Here is a 17,092-nt window from a genome sequence, read left to right on the forward strand (position 1 = left end):
GCAGAGAAGTAAGAAAAAAATCAAAAGGGAACAAACCAAACACTTCAAAAATGATTTTCTTAATGTTGATATTTTTGGTCTAGGCTTGTGCTTTCATCTAAGGGGGAAACTTTCAGTTTAGAAATGTCTTCTATTCAACACCACACCCAGAAATAACTGGCCGTGTAACCTTGAGCAAGTTACTTAACCCCTATTGCTTTAAAAAAAAAAAAAAAGAAATGCCTTCTACCCTTACAAATGGGCAACTCTGCAACTTCGTCTTAGATGGTTGGTTGGTTACCTAGAGCGCGGAATAAACAGTGACTTGCTTGGGGTCCCATAACCAGCATGTAGCAGAGGCAAGACTTGAACTCAGACTTTCCAGATTCCAAGTCTGGCCCTCTGTCCTCTATGCCATACTACCTCTTAGGGCCTGCTTTGTGGAGTCAAAGCACAGAAGCAATTAGGTATCCCAGTGGGTAGAGCGCTGGGCCAGGAGTCAGGAAGACCTGAGTTCAAATCTGGCCTCAGATACTTACAAGGTGTGTGACCCTGGCAGTCACTTCACCCTGTTTGCCTCCGTTTCCTCATCTGTAAAATGATCTGGAGAAGGAAATGGCGAACCTCTCCAGTGTCTGCCAAGAAAACCCCCAATGGGGTCACAAGGAGTCAGACCCAACTGAAACTGCTCAACAGCAACAATGCATAGAAACACTGCGTATTCCCGGACTTCTAGCTAGCAGCAGGATAGGCAGGAAACTCCCAATCAGGCGTTCGGCTAAGATCTCCCTGGATTCATTCTTGATGATGAAGAACGTTTGCTTTACCCAAGTCTAAGCGACCTTCATTGTCTCCATGCTTTTCTTTGATTTTGCAGCTCAGAGGCCAAAAGCACTCTGGAAGCATCATGGGATCATAATTGTCCAGCTTGAAGGGACCCTATGGGTCACCTAGTTCAAAATGCTTAACAAAGGCTCCAGTTTGCTTCTGGACAGTGAATCTAGGTTACTTCTTATCATGGGAAGATAACTAATAGGAGACTGATTCTTAGAACTTCATCTAACCTATTTCATCTGAATTATCTGCTCCTTAGAAACTGGTTAATTCTGGAATCTGATTGTAGAATTTCACTGAACAAACTTGCACACAGGTTATCTTCTTCATTTCTGAGAGTGACGCATATCTGTCTGAAGGGAGAATGTCACTGGAAAGAGTTGTTTTTGCCTGGGATACAGTAAAATATGGTGGAAACAACTGTGAATGGGACTGCTGACTTCTAGTCCTGACTCCTCTCCACTAACAAGCTGTCATTGATCTGGGGCCAATCGCTTTACTTTGCAGCACCTTAATTTCCTCTTCTGTCAAATAAAAGGATTTGTCTACATGAATTCTAAGATCCTTTCTAGCTCTAAAACTCTATGATGCTACCCATTACTGCAGAAGACAAGTGGGGTTAAACAAAAACTAAAGAAGGATTTTTCAAAAATTCAGAAATCATTTTCACTCTATACTTGAAACTTAAAGAAACTCAAAGTAGAAATCTTTTCTCCTTCTTCCTAAAAGTATTTGGGCTAACAGATTGATTGTGACTGCTAATGAGCAACCTACCATTTCTTCTGCTTTTACAGAGGTACATAACAAGACAAATTTCCCAACGCAAATTCTGAAAGTGGAAGTGTTTGTGTACCTCAAGTAATGTCTACAAACCGTCCTGCCATTTTCTTTTTGTTACTTAATGGTGAGAGGCAACTTGGAGTATTGGACAGAGAAACAGCCCAAGAGCCAAGGAGACCTGGGTTTCTGTCTTATCTCTGATACATATTGGCCATGTTAGTCTTGGCAAGTCACAAGCCCTCAGTGCTCCTGCCAATTCTTTAAGACAATTTGTTGCAGAGAAGGTGCCAACCTACATTGGTAGAGGGAGTTTCCTAACCCAGGGTTTTTCTAAACTGATGAAATCACAGGTTTAGTCCCTATCCCTATCCTACTCAGTGGTGCTAGGGATTATGGGTTGTTTTTAATCATCTAATATGAACTGTCTTCCTTTTAAGAGATAAAGAAAAAGTCCAACCAGTGGGTTGGTGCTGACCAGTTAGACATTCAGAAATCTGAGACATATCCTCAGCTGGGCTGATAATCATGAACAATCTAGCATCTGTGTTTTTTAAAAACAATATATTAAAACAACATATTTACAACGAAATCCTGTTAAAGGTAAGTGAGTGTTCATAAAGACCTGAGTCCTTTTCTAAAGTGAAATAAGCTCATTATTAACCCCCTTCTTCTGACATCTCACAGAAAGGGAGAGAAGAGACCCTGTATTTCATCCTCATGTTCAGTGTACATGCAGGCAGAATGGGTGCGGAACCATTTCTCTGTGCTTGGAGCTAAGCCACTGACCACCTGGAATAGTTATTCAGTGTTCAGCAGCCACCTGCGGAATCTGTGTTCTTTGTGGAAAGCTCCTTGCTGGAAGGCAATGTATGGGCATCAAGGAGTCACAGAACTGCCTGGTGTGCCCCCTGGAGAGGGGCAGGGCTCCTGGCATTTTTCCTGGAGAGAAGCCTCGAAGGCTCATTTTATCATATTCACTCTGCAGCCTGGGCTGCGAAGAACACGTGAATAATTCATGCTATGGTTTCAGGAAAGCTCTTGCTTTCCCCAGAGCTCCAGGATGCACACCACTGAGCTGCACATGCCTTTGTTCTGGAAGATAGGTTCAGTGTTAGTTGTTTTTCACAGACAAAACTCCTCAATAATGCAATTAGATAAGCATCCATTGGTTCTAGTGACCTGTGATTGAGTGTGGATGTGTATTTTGCCACAGCAGGATGGGAAATATGAATAACTAGCCATTTAAACTTGCACATGAATAGTATTTAGCTACCGACAGTTACAGTTTGTTACTGTATCCATACCAGAATAAGGAGCTAGAAGATTGGGCACTGGTCTTCTAAAACTGCACATAGAACAGCAGAATTAATATGTTCTTTACCAAACTTAGATTGGTACAATAGGAGAAAAAGTGTCAATAAAGCAGGGAAATTAATGACTTTGCTTAATGTCCAAAGCTGTTTCTGCATAGCTCTGCATGGGGTATACTTGAGGATTTTGGTGTAAATGCAAGAAAGCTCACCATTCTCAGTGGCTACAGCTTCTTGTTTACATAGCCAATGGAATATATTGTGATATATCATTTCCCATGTTGCCAGGAGGAGTGAGGAGACATGTTTATCATTTTGCACAAGACAGGATTCCAATAACATCTTCCAGCTATGAGACCTTTTGACGGTTTTGCCTATCTTATCTAGGCCCCCACAGAGAATCTCTGGGGAGCCCAGTGCTATTGGTGGGGCAAGTTGATCTAGCAATACCATGGACACCTGGTTAAGGGACTCTATAATGAACAGACTGTTATAAAGGGAATAATCACTCATTATCTTGAAATGCATATTTCCTTTTAGGAACTGTGATGAATCTTTGTTTAGCTAAAGGAGGCCATTCCCATGATGAGCTTAAGTTAAACTCTCAGAATGAATGGAAACATATGGCAGGGTAATAATCTGATATACAGACAATGGGATCCATGCTAAAAACACTATAGGCCCAGGATCAGGTGACAACTAAGGACTAATGTCGACTGGCATTGCCCCAAAGGAGATCCTGTTATTCCCCAAAACTTGGACTAGCAAGTATTCCTAGGGCTGAGCCTCTTGGGAATATTCCAGGAGTTGGTCACAGGCCCAGGTGAGCTCCTCAAGAACCACAAATGGGTTATTCTAGAGTCAAGGACATCTCAGTTTTACATTGGAGAAATCTAAAGATTACCAGATTGAACACTGGCTTTCATGATGTCTACATGGACAAGGAATCCCAAGGATGGAGGGCTAGCGCTGCCAACTAATTGCCTAGGGATTCTTGAAACGAGGTCTTACTCCACATCAGATTGGCCCAGATGCTACTGGGAAATTGATTCCTCTCAATTGGCAATGATTAGCATTTGCATCAGGTGATAGTAGGGCTTTATCCATCCTATGCTTTTCATTAATGGGGTGACAAAAACAGCCAGATACTTGGGGATGCAAACAATATTTGGATGTCCTACTAAAACATCCATGAAAACACAGGACTCCTGCCCTGGACAGCTACTCACCAAAGGCACGGGCTAATAGGTAGCTCCCTGGATATATCTATTCTTTCAACCAGTTCATTACAGCATCATTATCAAAATGATCCCGTTTCACTGGACATTTTAGCCAAATTTTCCAAGAAACATGGGTTCTGTGTTTGTCTGGGTCCAAACAAAGCCTCTAAACATGGCTGTTCCTAACTGACTGGACATCATCATGGCCAATTCTGCTCAATGAGGCAATCCTTATTGATCATTAAAATGGCTAGAGTGATCGGTTCAGTTGTTTTGTGGACTGTTCATTTCCCCAGGCACAGAGCTATGCTCTATATTCCATGTGACAAAAATAACACAAATGTGGATTATTAGTGTAGCATATGAGGGAATGTGGCAAACATGTTAATTACATTGCAGGATGGTACTCCATTTATTTCTTGTAAGTGCATGATTGTTTTGTGCTTGTTGTAATCTATACAACGAATCATTATAGAGAGGAAATGGTAAGCACATTCTAATCCCGTCTCCAATAACAGTAACTGTCTAGGAGCCCTGTGATACTAGACTCTTCCTTCTAACTTGATGGTGTTATGGGTATTTATACCAAGTTCCCTCAGATCCAAGGGATAAATATATATTTTTTAAACAACAGATGTCACATCAGAACTAAACTCCACTAATTTTAACCTATGAGTTATCTACTAAGTGAAATCAATTTTGACCCACTGACCTGTTACACACAGTTATATTTCATCATATGTCAGGGAAGAGATTTCTTAGCATCAGCAGAACCAGGGAACCCACATGCCTTAATTGGAGGTAAACCCATCTCTCAGAGCAATGTGCTTCATCAGCAGAAGCTGAAGGTACAATTGATGCAGCCAGTATTGTTTCGCGCTCAACCAACCCTCTGCTTTGAGTTCCAGAAAGAGAAGCAATGATTAGGGCAGAAAGCCATGAATGGATAGTTCCTGTGGTGGTGTATTTGTGATATCAAGGCTCCCCAGGCATTTTGTCCTGGTAGTTGGTGTTGTTTGACTACAATGCACTCATTACCCAACTAGGCTGGTTATCCCTGTTGGAGGACAAAGTTTTCATTCAAGACTGAACAGAATTAGACACAATGACATTTCATGGTCCTGGGAACACACTTAGAGGCTGCTTCTTGAAGCACCCACTGAAGGCTTTTTTGTTTCCATGTGAGCTTCGCAAAGCTTTGGGGTAGCACCATGGCATGACTCTCTGTCTTCAGAGACAAGGGAACCATCAGCCCAGGCAGTCTTGGTGCCCCTGGGTATGAGTGACAGCCACTGTGGTTTCCAGGATATAAGCATTTAGAAAAGGAGAATTGTGCAGAATGCTGTCAATTTCAGCAGAGAATGCAGTTCATCATGTTTTGCGGTTCATCAAAAAAAGAAAGAAATTGACACCTAAATCCCCAATAGGCATCTTTGGAATCAGTAGTGCAAAGTGTTTTTGCTGTTTTTTTTCTTTTCCTACTTTGTCAATTCCTTGTTCTTCAAGTCTTTCCTAAAATAGTGGATCTGCAATTTGAAACATTTATAGACAAAGATGAAACAAAACCTTTACAGTTACTCTATTGGATTAAAAAAAATTCTTTGAATTCATGGTTTTATATTGAATCCTTTATGTTTTGCTGTGCACGTGGAAATGGTCTTTTTTTCTCATTTTGTATTTAAACTCAAAATGAATAAAAAATGAAAAGTAAAAAATTTCTGTGGCCTTTAGTTTTTTATTATGTTGATTCTACTTTATCTACAGTAATTAAAATAGTGCTATTATCTGCCCAGTCAGAAGAGACTCTGTTGAGAAGTCTTCTGAATAATTTTCATTATCCACTGTGAATCATTTCTGACATATATCCTCTAGAGTCAAAATACTGAAGATAAGTTAAAATAATTTGAGTATTAGATTTTTGTAGACATGAGCATTAGTAAAAGGGGTTAGAAAAGAAAAGATTACCTTAAAGACTTCCACCTCTCTTTTTCTACTTGGTTCTCTGGGCTTTCACTTTCATAAGAAGCCAGATAAAGACCTAGACAAAAAGAGATTTATAATTAGATCCCTGAAAGCTTGTGGGAATTTCTTTGTTCCATGTTGGGCTCTGTCCTGTGTATTACATTTCTGGGTTTATATGATTTGTTATAAGTTATTTGGTCAACAGTGCCTCATTTGGTTTTATACTAAAAAAAAAGTCTCTACAACATCAAAATGTTAATTGTAAAGGAAGAAAGGTCAACAGGAGACAAGTAATAGGTTTATCTGTTTAATTAGAGATCACTGAATTTTAGAGCTGGAAGGATACATAGAGGTTGTATAATCCAATACCCTCCATTTACAAAGGAAGGACCTTCATGAGGCCTAGGGACTTGACGAAGGGGCAGAGTCAGTATTAGAAACCAAGTCTATGGACATCCCAGTTCAGTTCAATCTACTACACGGCTTCTCAAATACATTTAAGAAAGAATTTCATTTTTCCCACAGAGGTAAACCAGCTTATAGCAAACTGGTTTATTAAGTAGTTGGCATTTAAACAGCAGGGCAGCTAGGTGGCACAGTGGATAGAGCACCCAGCTTGGAATGCTCATCTTCCTGAGTTCAAATTTGACCTCAGACATTTACTAGCTGTGTGACACTGGGCAAGACACTTAACCTTGTTTGCCCCCGTCCTCATCTATAAAATGAGCTGGAGAAGGAAATGGCAGACCACTCCAGTAACTTGGCCAAGAAAACCCCAAATAGGGTCACAAAGAGTGGAATAGGACTGAAAACAACTGAAATTTAAACAGTGATTTGTAGTTTACAAAGAATCTGCCTTCTAAATACCAGCAGGTAGTGCAAATTACTCTCCCTTCCTCTCCCACTCCCCATTTTACAGATGTGGAAGTTTAGGCTGAGCAGGGTTGAATGTCTTGCCCACGGTCACACAAAGAAGGATTCACCTGGTATGGAGAAGTGTCTGTGGGCAGAGCTACAATGAGATTCCTCTCAAACCAAGCAGGAAAGCGTACAGAATGATGATCCCCCTCCCTACACAGATGAAATTAAAAGAAATTTTTTTCTGTGAATATCATTATCTGCACTGTCAGGGCTCTAGCGTTCAGGGGCTGTTGGCCATTAGGAAAGAATGGGATAAATAAGATGCTGGGATAAGGAAGGAGCTTCAACCCCCTTCTGGGCCCACCTGGATCTCTGCCAGCCCAAAGAACAGAAGCCATGTCACTAGATATGAGCTGAAGGCCCTTTAAGGCATGGACAGACTGTCTCATAAAGGAACTGCTTAAGGAAGCTGAAATTTATACTAGACCAAGGCTATTAATCTAACCCCTGCTGGGGAGCATCCCTAGTGCTACCTAGGACACAGACCTCAACTTCCAGTTTTTCTGGCATCAATAACCATCTTGTTGACCATGTTTGCCTGTCCTATTCACCCCAGGGGCTCTGTTCTCTCCCTGCCTATGACCCTGCTTGTGTCTGTGTTGAGCCCCACCCCTGCCTGTGAATTCCTGACTTTGACACCTGACTGTTCCACCAAGTTCATGTACATTGGAAATCCCTCAGCTTAGATTCCCAGCCCCCTCTGACACCTCCTTCCTATTCCTGGCCCCATCTATTAACTGCTACCCAATGCCCCTATCTTGAATCTTTCTGAAACTGGGGCTAAAAGGAACAAAAGTAAAAGAAATGTGGTACTTTTGGATGACTTCCTTTGTTTTTGGTATAGATAATATGTATTAACCACCTAAGGTGTAGATAAATTTATAGTAACAAAAGTTACAATAGTAGCAAGAGTTCAGATCCATCCCTCTCTGCTGAGTTCCCAAAGGGTCATCAAATACCCTGAGATTCTTCACTCATCCTTCCATTTATCCTATATAGAGGCCCATGAAAGCTGGAGGATTGTAGCAAATGGGGCCCAGAAGGGGATCTCCTTTGCAGGTAGAGCCTAATTCCTGGTACTTTTTTTTTATGAACTTGATAATGAAGTATTTGACTCAGGACAATCATGAAAGGTAGCATTGTGCCACATCTTACCACCCACATCTGCACACAGCTGGTTTCTTCAATTACATGAGTGACATAGCTTTTAATGATCCTAATTACCAAATTTAAATATAGCTTTCCTCCTACATATGCTTGGTTTAGGAGCGTGACTAGGTATCCTTATGATCTGCCAAATAGCAGCACCTCCACCCTCCCAATTCAATGACACCTGAGTGATGTACACTCAGTATACACCAATTGCCAATCCTTAATTTGGGGGGTGGGGGGCAGCTCTCTACAGAGTGAGACATGTGTCTTTCTGGCAGGTGTTTCCTTTTCTCCAAGTGCCAGGCAGTCTATAGTTACACTGTGTGTGTGTGTGTGTGTGTGTGTGTGAGTATATGTGCACATGTGCATTGTGTAGGTGGGATTTACCCTGAAATCAAATTAATTAAATGTAAGGATTTGGTGCTCTGAAAAGAGAACTAATCTGAGGATTTGGGATACTTGGGGTTACATCCTACTTTTGACACCACTTAGCCCTGGAACTTAAAATTTAAGAAAACAAATTTAAAACTGTTTTAACATGTAATTAGGAAAAATATTGTTCAAAACCAACAACAACAGCGAAGTCCCTTTTTCCTCACTGGGCCTCAGATTCCTGGTATGGAGAACAAGGGGGTTGGACTAGATGACCTATAAAAAGTATTTCACTCTCTGAGCTTATGTCCAAGTCTTTGTCCAAGGACACACAGTGTTATTAGGAGTATAAATAGCTGCAGCGGATGCATCTTGGGGTTCGGAGGGAAAGACAAGGAAAGAGTAAGGCCGTTTCCTCATGTTGCTTTGTTCACTCCCCACCTCACGTCTCCCCACCCTTTTTTTTTTTAATCATTGCTGATATTTGGTTTATTGCTGCCAAAGTGACACATTCTCAAATGGTCCACAATGTACTGGGAGAAATATTGTTTGCTTTTTTTTTTTCCAGACACAGTAATGAGCCATTCCCATACACATGAGGCTTTTTGTGGCAAGCTGGCTCTCCTTATTTTGGGCTTCATAAAAGCCACTGCATTAAAACCTGAAAACATTGTTAAATGGTGTGGCCGAAAACGATAATCCGGTATAATAATTTTCTTATAGGCAGACGTTATTTTAAGATTTGATGAGTGTTTTATTGATGCTCTTTCCCCCATTAGCATCACTTTCTAATGACCATCCCATTCCCCAGTCCCACAATAGAACATAACTAAGTATAACTAATGAAGATAAATCAATGTCCATTGGCCACATCTGACAACATAGGCCTCATTCCACCCCTATAGTCCTTCACCCTTCTGCTGAGAAAAGGGAGTTGGTGTGTTTTCCCATCACTCCTGTTAACTCGTGATTAGTCACTGTTTTGAATTATTTTAATGCTGTTTTCCTTCGCTGTGGTCATTGCCTTGTTGTCTTTTGGGGGCAGGATGGATGCTGGATATGGGTCCCAAGGGTTTGATCTAGGATAGGTCTGCATCATGGGGGTCCAGAGATACCAGATGATAGAGATTCAGAGAGCTCCACCTTCTGTCTCTGTTCACATGTCAACTCCTCACCCTTAATCCCAAGCTTCCTCATATCTTTTCTATTACTACATTCTTCCAGGTCTCTCCATCTCTGTCCCTATCCTTTATCTTCATGTTCTTTTCTTGCCACTTACCACATAATACTTTCCTTCACAGACATGACATTACATTCCCAGGCTAGCTCCCATTACCATATTTAATCCCCTATGGCAGCTTGGTGGTTTAATGGATAGAACTTTAGGCCCACAGTTGAACCTCAGTACAAATCCTGAAAAAGACTTACAGATATGATGGGAAGTAGTTAGAAATCATAGTGGACAGAGCACCTTACATGGCATCGGGAAGACCTAGGTTCAGATTTGTCCTTAGACACTTACTGACCATGTGAGCCTGGGCAAGTCACTTAACCTGTCTGCCTCAGTTTCCTTATCTGGAAATGGAGATAACAATAGTACCTGCCTCCCAGGGTTTACCCCAGTTTCCCCATCTGGAGAATGAAATGGCAAACCATTCCAGTACCTTTGCCAAGAAAACCCCAAACAGGATCACAAAGAGTAGGACATGACTGAAATGATTGAAAGACACCTCCCAGGGCGGTTGTAAGGATAGAGTGAGATAAAGTTTCCAAAGTATTTTGAGAATGTTAAAGCATTATACAAATGCGAGCTATTCAAATGACTGTTTTTATGTAGTAGAAATGCTGATCACATACAACTGCATTGTTTTCTATTATTTTTCACTGCAAGTGAATAGGGTTTTTTTCAGTTATAATGGGAGTTTTCATTTACATGGAAGAGGGACTTTATTTTAGTTTAAAGAGATGGTTTGGGTACTAGGGCTAGAAGAGTCTGGGAACCAAACCATTATTGAAAGCATTAATTTTATTGTTAAATCTGCCAATCTGTCAACCAATTTACAAGTGAACTTTTGGAATATAACTTAATTATAAATTAGATTCTTTCTGCGTCCCAATTTAAGAAAACTTGCTATGTAAAAGTTTGAGTTTGCAAAACAGTCACATTTAAGGGTGATGATTTCCATTATACAATGGTGAAGAAAAGTGTGAAAAAAAAAAACCAAGGTATGCATTGGTCACAGCTAGGTAATTACATATGAATGAGTACTCTAGAAGACTGAAAAGGGAGAAATAAGAAGAAATCACAGTTAGTTATTACTACTAATACTTATAGTATTCTAAAGTTTAAAAATTTTGAATCTCTTTGTAGGGCAAAAATTAAATCCATAAGATCCGAGATTCTGAGAGAGAAGGAACTCAGCAGGCATTTAATCCAACCTGCTCCCCCCCCCCATTTTACAGAAAAGGAAATAGAGGCTCAAAGAGGTTAATTGACCTGTCACAGACCTCACACAGAGATGCAATTTGAATTCAGATCTTCTGACTCCAAATCCAACATATCTGCTTAATAAAAAAATAATTTTAAATTTTTTTTCAAAAACTAAAAAGTAAACTGGATCCCCTAGTGAATTTAAATGAATTTATTTTTTTAAATTAAAAAAAAACTTTTTTTTTCTTTTAACAAACATTAGAACTTCCCTTGACTTGACTAAACCAAAGTACACCTATACATTTCTCATTCTGGCAAGCTGTGGAACAGCTGTGAGCTCTGTGGTTCCTTCTGGTCTATAAATACATATTCCCTCCCATGTCCCTTACAATTGCTCCCTTTTCATTATGGAATACATTTTGCCATTTTTTTCCTCTGTGGGCTTATAATCGGATCAACTCTGACTTTCCTCCCCTTCATCTTCTCCCTGCATTTCAGGCTTGGTGGGGGTGTAGGTCAAGTGTCCTACTGACTTAAAATGTGGCCCTCTCCTTGAAGCTAATTTGAACTGGCCTTGTAATGGGAGAAAAGGGAGTGGAAGTAATGAAGGGCAGAGAGGTTAGTTCCTATCCCTGCCTGGTAACCTTTGAAGGCTAGCGGGAGTTAGCCACATCTTCCACCTACCTACCCTCAGGACACTGAGCCTGGCTGCAGTTAGCCTGGCCTGTCCCTCTCCCTTTAATCATGTTAATGACTGCTTTTAGGCAATCTGCTGAGCCTAATTTTCCTTGCTATGTTGTGACTTTCATGAATTCTGGGGAGGCACAGATGCCTACCCTGATTAACTTGGATGGGCCCAAAAAAACTTCAAAAGGAAAGAGAATCATCAATGCTGCTCTGATGGGAGAAACTACACCAAAGTGAAACCATCAGGATTTTGACAGCTGGAGTCAGGAGACCTGACCCTACTACAAACATCTGTGTGACCCTGAAGAAGCCATTTCAATTTACTAGCCCTCAGTTTCTTCCTCATCAATAAAATAAGGGGATAGTACCATGAGATCTTAAAGGTAAGACTTTCTATGTTCCACTTTAGAGTCCCTTCCAATTTTCATATTCTATGTTCTAAGACCCTTTTTAGCTCTGCCAATTTAGGTCCTAGATCTGGGAAAAGGCTAGAAATCGGTTCATAATATTATTCTGAACTGAGGAGCCAAAAGCATGTGTTTTAAAACTCTCTAAAGGAAAAACTCATTCTAAGGGGCCTAGAGGTGACAGCATCAATTAGGATTCCTATCCCATAGAACAGCTGAATCTATGAGGCATGACTATGAGAGTGAGTGCTGGGACTGGAGAGGTCAGGGCTGTGACTAGAGAAGAAATATTTCCTGCTCTGTCTAGGACAAGGCTATGTATCTTACATAATTGTTGAGAGGGAGGGGCCAAGGGTAGTGGCACAGTAATAATAATAATAATAGAAGAAGAAAAGGGAGGAAAAAGAGGACAGGAGAAGGAAGAGGAGGAGGAGAAGAAGAAGAAACAGAGACAAAGGTAAAGTCATATGCCATGTATAAGGGAAGAAAAGGGAATACTTACCATCCTCAGTGAAGATGGGAGCCGTGTGTAAGTAGTGGGTGATATTGGGATCTTGTTCAAATGGACATTCCACTTGTTTCCATGTTATAAATTCTCCAACTTGTTTAGCCAGCTCCAGAAATTTCTAGGAGGAATGATTAAAAAAATAGTTGATAGGATGTAAATATAAACTTCTTGGTTTGGCATTTAAAGTCCTTCATAATTGGGTTCCAACTGACCTTTTCAGACTTATCATACATCACTCCCCTTTGTGGACTCTATAGTCTGGCCAACCTGGCCTTCTTGCTAACATTCTTTTTCCTGTTTTGTGCCTTTGCACATACAGGTAATTTCCCCATGCCTGGCATGCACTCTTGGCTTGCCTCTGCTTCTTAGAATTCCTAGCTTCCCCCAAAGCTTAGCTTAAGAACTATCTCCTACATGAAGCCTTTCTTCATGCCCCTGTCTGGTAGTGTTTCTCTCCCTGCACATATTACTCTGTATATATGTGTGCATGTAGTATATGCATGTGTATGTGTATACATATGTATGAGCATGTATATGTGTATATATGTATGTATGTATGTATTATTTTCCCAGGTAGAATATATGCTCCTTAAGGGCAGATTTTAAATTTTGTGACTTTAGTGACTAGCATAGTACTTGGCACACAGTAGGTGCTTAATAAATAACTGCTGATTGATTAATCTAAACTCTAGATCTTCTACGACTTATCTAGCAAAAACTGAAAATTTGCACCAGATTGAATAACTTTCAAGAAATCCATTGAGAAACTATATTAAATGACTTCTACTCCAGAACTGCACAAAAGTCAGTCAGCAGCCCAAAAGGAAAAGAGGATGTCAGGAAAGCTAGTGCCAGCACAGATAAGCAATCCCAAAGTCTCGCAGGGTGAGTAGAGAAGAAACAGACACATGTAACCAGTAGGGCTCTTTCTCTAGAGACAGTAATAGATGAGGGGTTCCCTGAGAAAGCTCCAGGGTGGTTGAAAGCTCCCCTGGGGTATTCTCCTCTCTCTTCTCTCATAGGAATTACTGAGGATGAGATAGTGACCAGTATGACTATAGGTCAGATTTGGATACCCAAGGGCTCCAAGGACCTTAGAACTTTATTCTGTGGTGCCAGAGGGGGCCCTGAAGGTCTAGTGCTCTGAATCTCTAAGATTCAATATGGCCTAACCCTAGTAGAAGAAGTTGAGGGCAGAAACACAAGTAATCTAGGAGGAGAACAAGCAGGACTGTCCATCCCATTCAAGAGTATGACAAGGGGGAAGAATTTGGCTTTGATATAAAGCTCCAGTTCAGGAACTAAACAGGAAGAAATTACTAAGCTAAAGGAGACACTGATCAACATAAACAAAACGTAAATCTAGAGATACTCCCAAAGAGGAGAGAATAACTCTGTAACACTTAGGCAGTGACTCAAAGGGAAAAAATGGATTTGTATAAGGACTATTTGAATACCTAGAAGAAATAAAGTCAAGAGATAATAAAGTAAAAGGTCTTAAGGAAAGAATAAGGAGGAGAATAAATAGCTTAGAAGAGAAAGTAGTAAACTTAAATTAAGTAATGGATTCTGTGAAAACCAGAATAGACCAAACAAATCAATGATTCCATAAGACAGCAAGAAGTACTAGAAGAAAATAAAAAGATTGAAAAAAAAAAACCTAGAAGAAAATGTAAACTATCTGATATAAAAAAATAACTGATCTAGAAAACAGGTCAAGGAGAGAAAATTTAATAATGATCAGATTCCCTGACAACATATTAAAAAAAACCCTGTATAAGAAATTGCAAATAAAAATCGCCCAGATCTAATAGAATCTGAAGCCAAAGTAAAGCTAGAAACCACTGATCACCTGAAAGAAAACACGAAAAGTCCCAGAAATGGCATAGCCCATATCCAGAGCTTTCATGTCAAAGAAAAAAAAATACTGTTAGGCAGCCAGAAAAAAAGCAGTTTGAGTACCAAGGAACCATAGTTAAATCATATAAAATGTGGTAGCTTCTAAAAAGAAAACAAAAACAGGAGATATTGGAATCTGGTACTCCAAAAAGGCAAAATAACTTACCCTACAAAACTGAGTATAATCCTACAGAGGAAAAAGAAAAAGGATCCTTAATGGAATAGAGTGTTTTCAAGCATTTCTGAGAAAAAGATCAAAATCAGACAGGACTTTTTGAAATTCAAATGAATCAAGAGCAATCTAGAAAAGTAGATTTATCTGATCAATTGGAACAGACTATGATATGGTGCTAACATTCTAATGGGAGAGAAGAAATAAGTATCCTTTCAAATTCTTAATATCTTCAAAGGATACTGAGGGAATTAAACAAGAAAAACAGAGGATCTGGGGCTGGACTAGTTCTGTTGTGAGGGTTTGAAGAGATAAAAGAAAGGAATATGGTGGTAGAGAAAGGAGGAAGAAGGGGGTAGAATTTACTATTTCTCATGATTGGGAAATACAAGGAAAAGAGTATAGAAAAAGGGGTGGGGGCTTTGTCAACAGACACATCTTGCTCTTTTCTTAAAGAAGTGTTGAATATATTCATACATACAAACACATACACACAGCTGGGTGTAGAAATCAAACTCAGTAGGGCAACAAGGAGGAGTGTGGGTGATATTGAGAGGGAAGATATAATAGCAGGGAAGAAATATTCACAAGAAAAACAATTTTCTGATACTGAAATGGGGGCAGGAGGGGTAATCAAAAGAATGAAAAAAAATTCAAAGACCTGGAATCAAAGGAGTTGCCAATCAATTAGAGAATGGCTGAATAAATTGTATCTGAATGTGACAGAATATTATTATGCTGTAAGAAATAACAAAAGACTTTTTTTTTCAGAGAATCCTAGATAGTATGAACTAATGCAGAGTGAAGCACATAGAACTGGGAGAACAATTCATGATAACTAATATTTATATAGTACTCACTATGTGCTATGCACTGTGCCAAGTGATTTACAATTATTATGTTATTTTCTCATTCGATCCTCACAAGAACATTTGATTTTGGTGTTTTGGTGATAGACTCAACGCACGGGAATAAACACACACTTTTAGACATGGACACTGTATGGAATAATTTTGTACAACTATGCTTATTTGTTGTAAGGGTTTTTTTCTTTTCTTTTCTTTTTAAGTTGGGGAGGGGAGGTTAGTTGGAAGAGGATAAGTTAGCAATAGTAATGCCAAAAAAAGGGGAAGCATAACACATTTAAGTGCATAGAAGAAAACAAAAGGAAGGCTAAAGAAAGCCCAAACAGGCTTTGAAAGTATTTTGTGGAATTTCTTACATAGTTAAAAATATGTAACTGCATATAAGGCAACCTTCAATTTTGTATGTAGTCCCCTTCTGTGTCCTGTTTTGTATATGGAAATGCTCTTTTTTTTTGAGGAGGGTGTTTAATTTCAAAATAATTTTTTTTTGATGTATGTTATCATTAGAGTTCATCTTCTAATGCAGACTGGCTTCCCCCTTACCTAGCTGTGTATTCTCACTAGCTGTGTCATCTTGGGAAAAAGTAATTTCATTTCTCTGAGTCTGTTTTCTCATGAAAACCTGAATGATCTTGCATTTATTTGTATTGATTATCTTCCTATTCAGTATATACTTATAAAGGTACTTGTCTCCCTGTAGATAATGGAAGTTTCTTGAGGGCACAGGACCATTTCATTCTTTGTATTTGTAGCCCACAGTGCCTGGTACACAGTAGGCACTCTAATAAATGCTCGTGGCTTGATTGCTTTGTTGGGATGATGGAAACTGAGATGTTCAGCACTGGGCAGAGTGCCAGAGACAGAGAGTTACAGGAGAGGTTTACAATCTTACTTCAAAGTTGACGTGTCCATTTGGAAGGCGGTTGGCACATCCTTCATTCAAAAAGTATATGTCTTTGATTAGCAGGCTGAAGAAAGGAATGACTATCTGTAAAGGAAAGAAGAGATGAATTAGTTTTACTAAGGATTTTTCATCAGAAAGAATCAACTGAGAGAAAAAAAAGTTACTGAAACTTTTCTACCTCGTGCAACAGAAATAAAACAAACAGCTGTCAAAATTCATTTGCCCTCATAAATTACAGCCAAATGCTTCAGCAATGACAATCACACCTTGTGTACAGTGCGTCAGAGTTTATAAATCACCTTCCATCTATTATATCAGTAGCTCCTCATAATGACCTTAGCATCAGAACTGCTATAAACCTTTTAGAGCCTGGAAAAACATCAGAAAAATCAACCAGGGAAACAGCATGAAAAATACCCTCAAATCTACCTTTTTTTTAAATTAAAAATTTTAGTTCCAAATTCTCTCTTCCCTTCCTCCTTCCCCATCTATTGAGAAGGCAAGAAATGTAATATCCATATATGAAGTCATGGAAGACATATTTTCACATAAGTCATATAGTTGGGGGGAAAGAAAGAAAAATAAACAAAGAGTAAAAAAGTATGCTTCAATCTGTACTTAGGTCTCTTTTTGGAGGTAGACAGCATTTTTCATCATGGGTTCTTTGGAATTGTCAATGGAACACTGT

At 39.5% G+C, this 17,092-nt stretch overlaps 1 protein-coding gene across 3 annotated transcripts in view; it reads right to left on the reverse strand.

Moving 5' to 3' along the window:
• Positions 1-413: 413 nt before the first annotated feature.
• RASGEF1C (RasGEF domain family member 1C) overlaps positions 414-17,092 on the reverse strand; it is a 207,829-nt gene continuing 191,150 nt past the window's right edge. For all 3 annotated transcript variants that reach the window (XM_069077816.1, XM_069077817.1, XM_069077815.1), the window contains 4 exons: positions 16,393-16,488; positions 12,558-12,681; positions 6,089-6,161; positions 414-5,649 (listed from right to left, as the gene is read on the reverse strand). In XM_069077816.1, coding sequence (XP_068933917.1) covers positions 5,625-5,649; positions 6,089-6,161; positions 12,558-12,681; positions 16,393-16,488 — 318 coding nt within the window. In that variant the 3' untranslated portion in view covers positions 414-5,624. The remainder of the gene's footprint in view (positions 5,650-6,088; positions 6,162-12,557; positions 12,682-16,392; positions 16,489-17,092) is intronic.

Source organism: Petaurus breviceps, unplaced genomic scaffold (genome assembly GCF_028583685.1).
Source record: "Petaurus breviceps papuanus isolate PSGF00001 unplaced genomic scaffold, PetGlider_PUasm1.0 90994, whole genome shotgun sequence".
NCBI classification, from domain to species: Eukaryota; Metazoa; Chordata; class Mammalia; order Diprotodontia; family Petauridae; genus Petaurus; species Petaurus breviceps.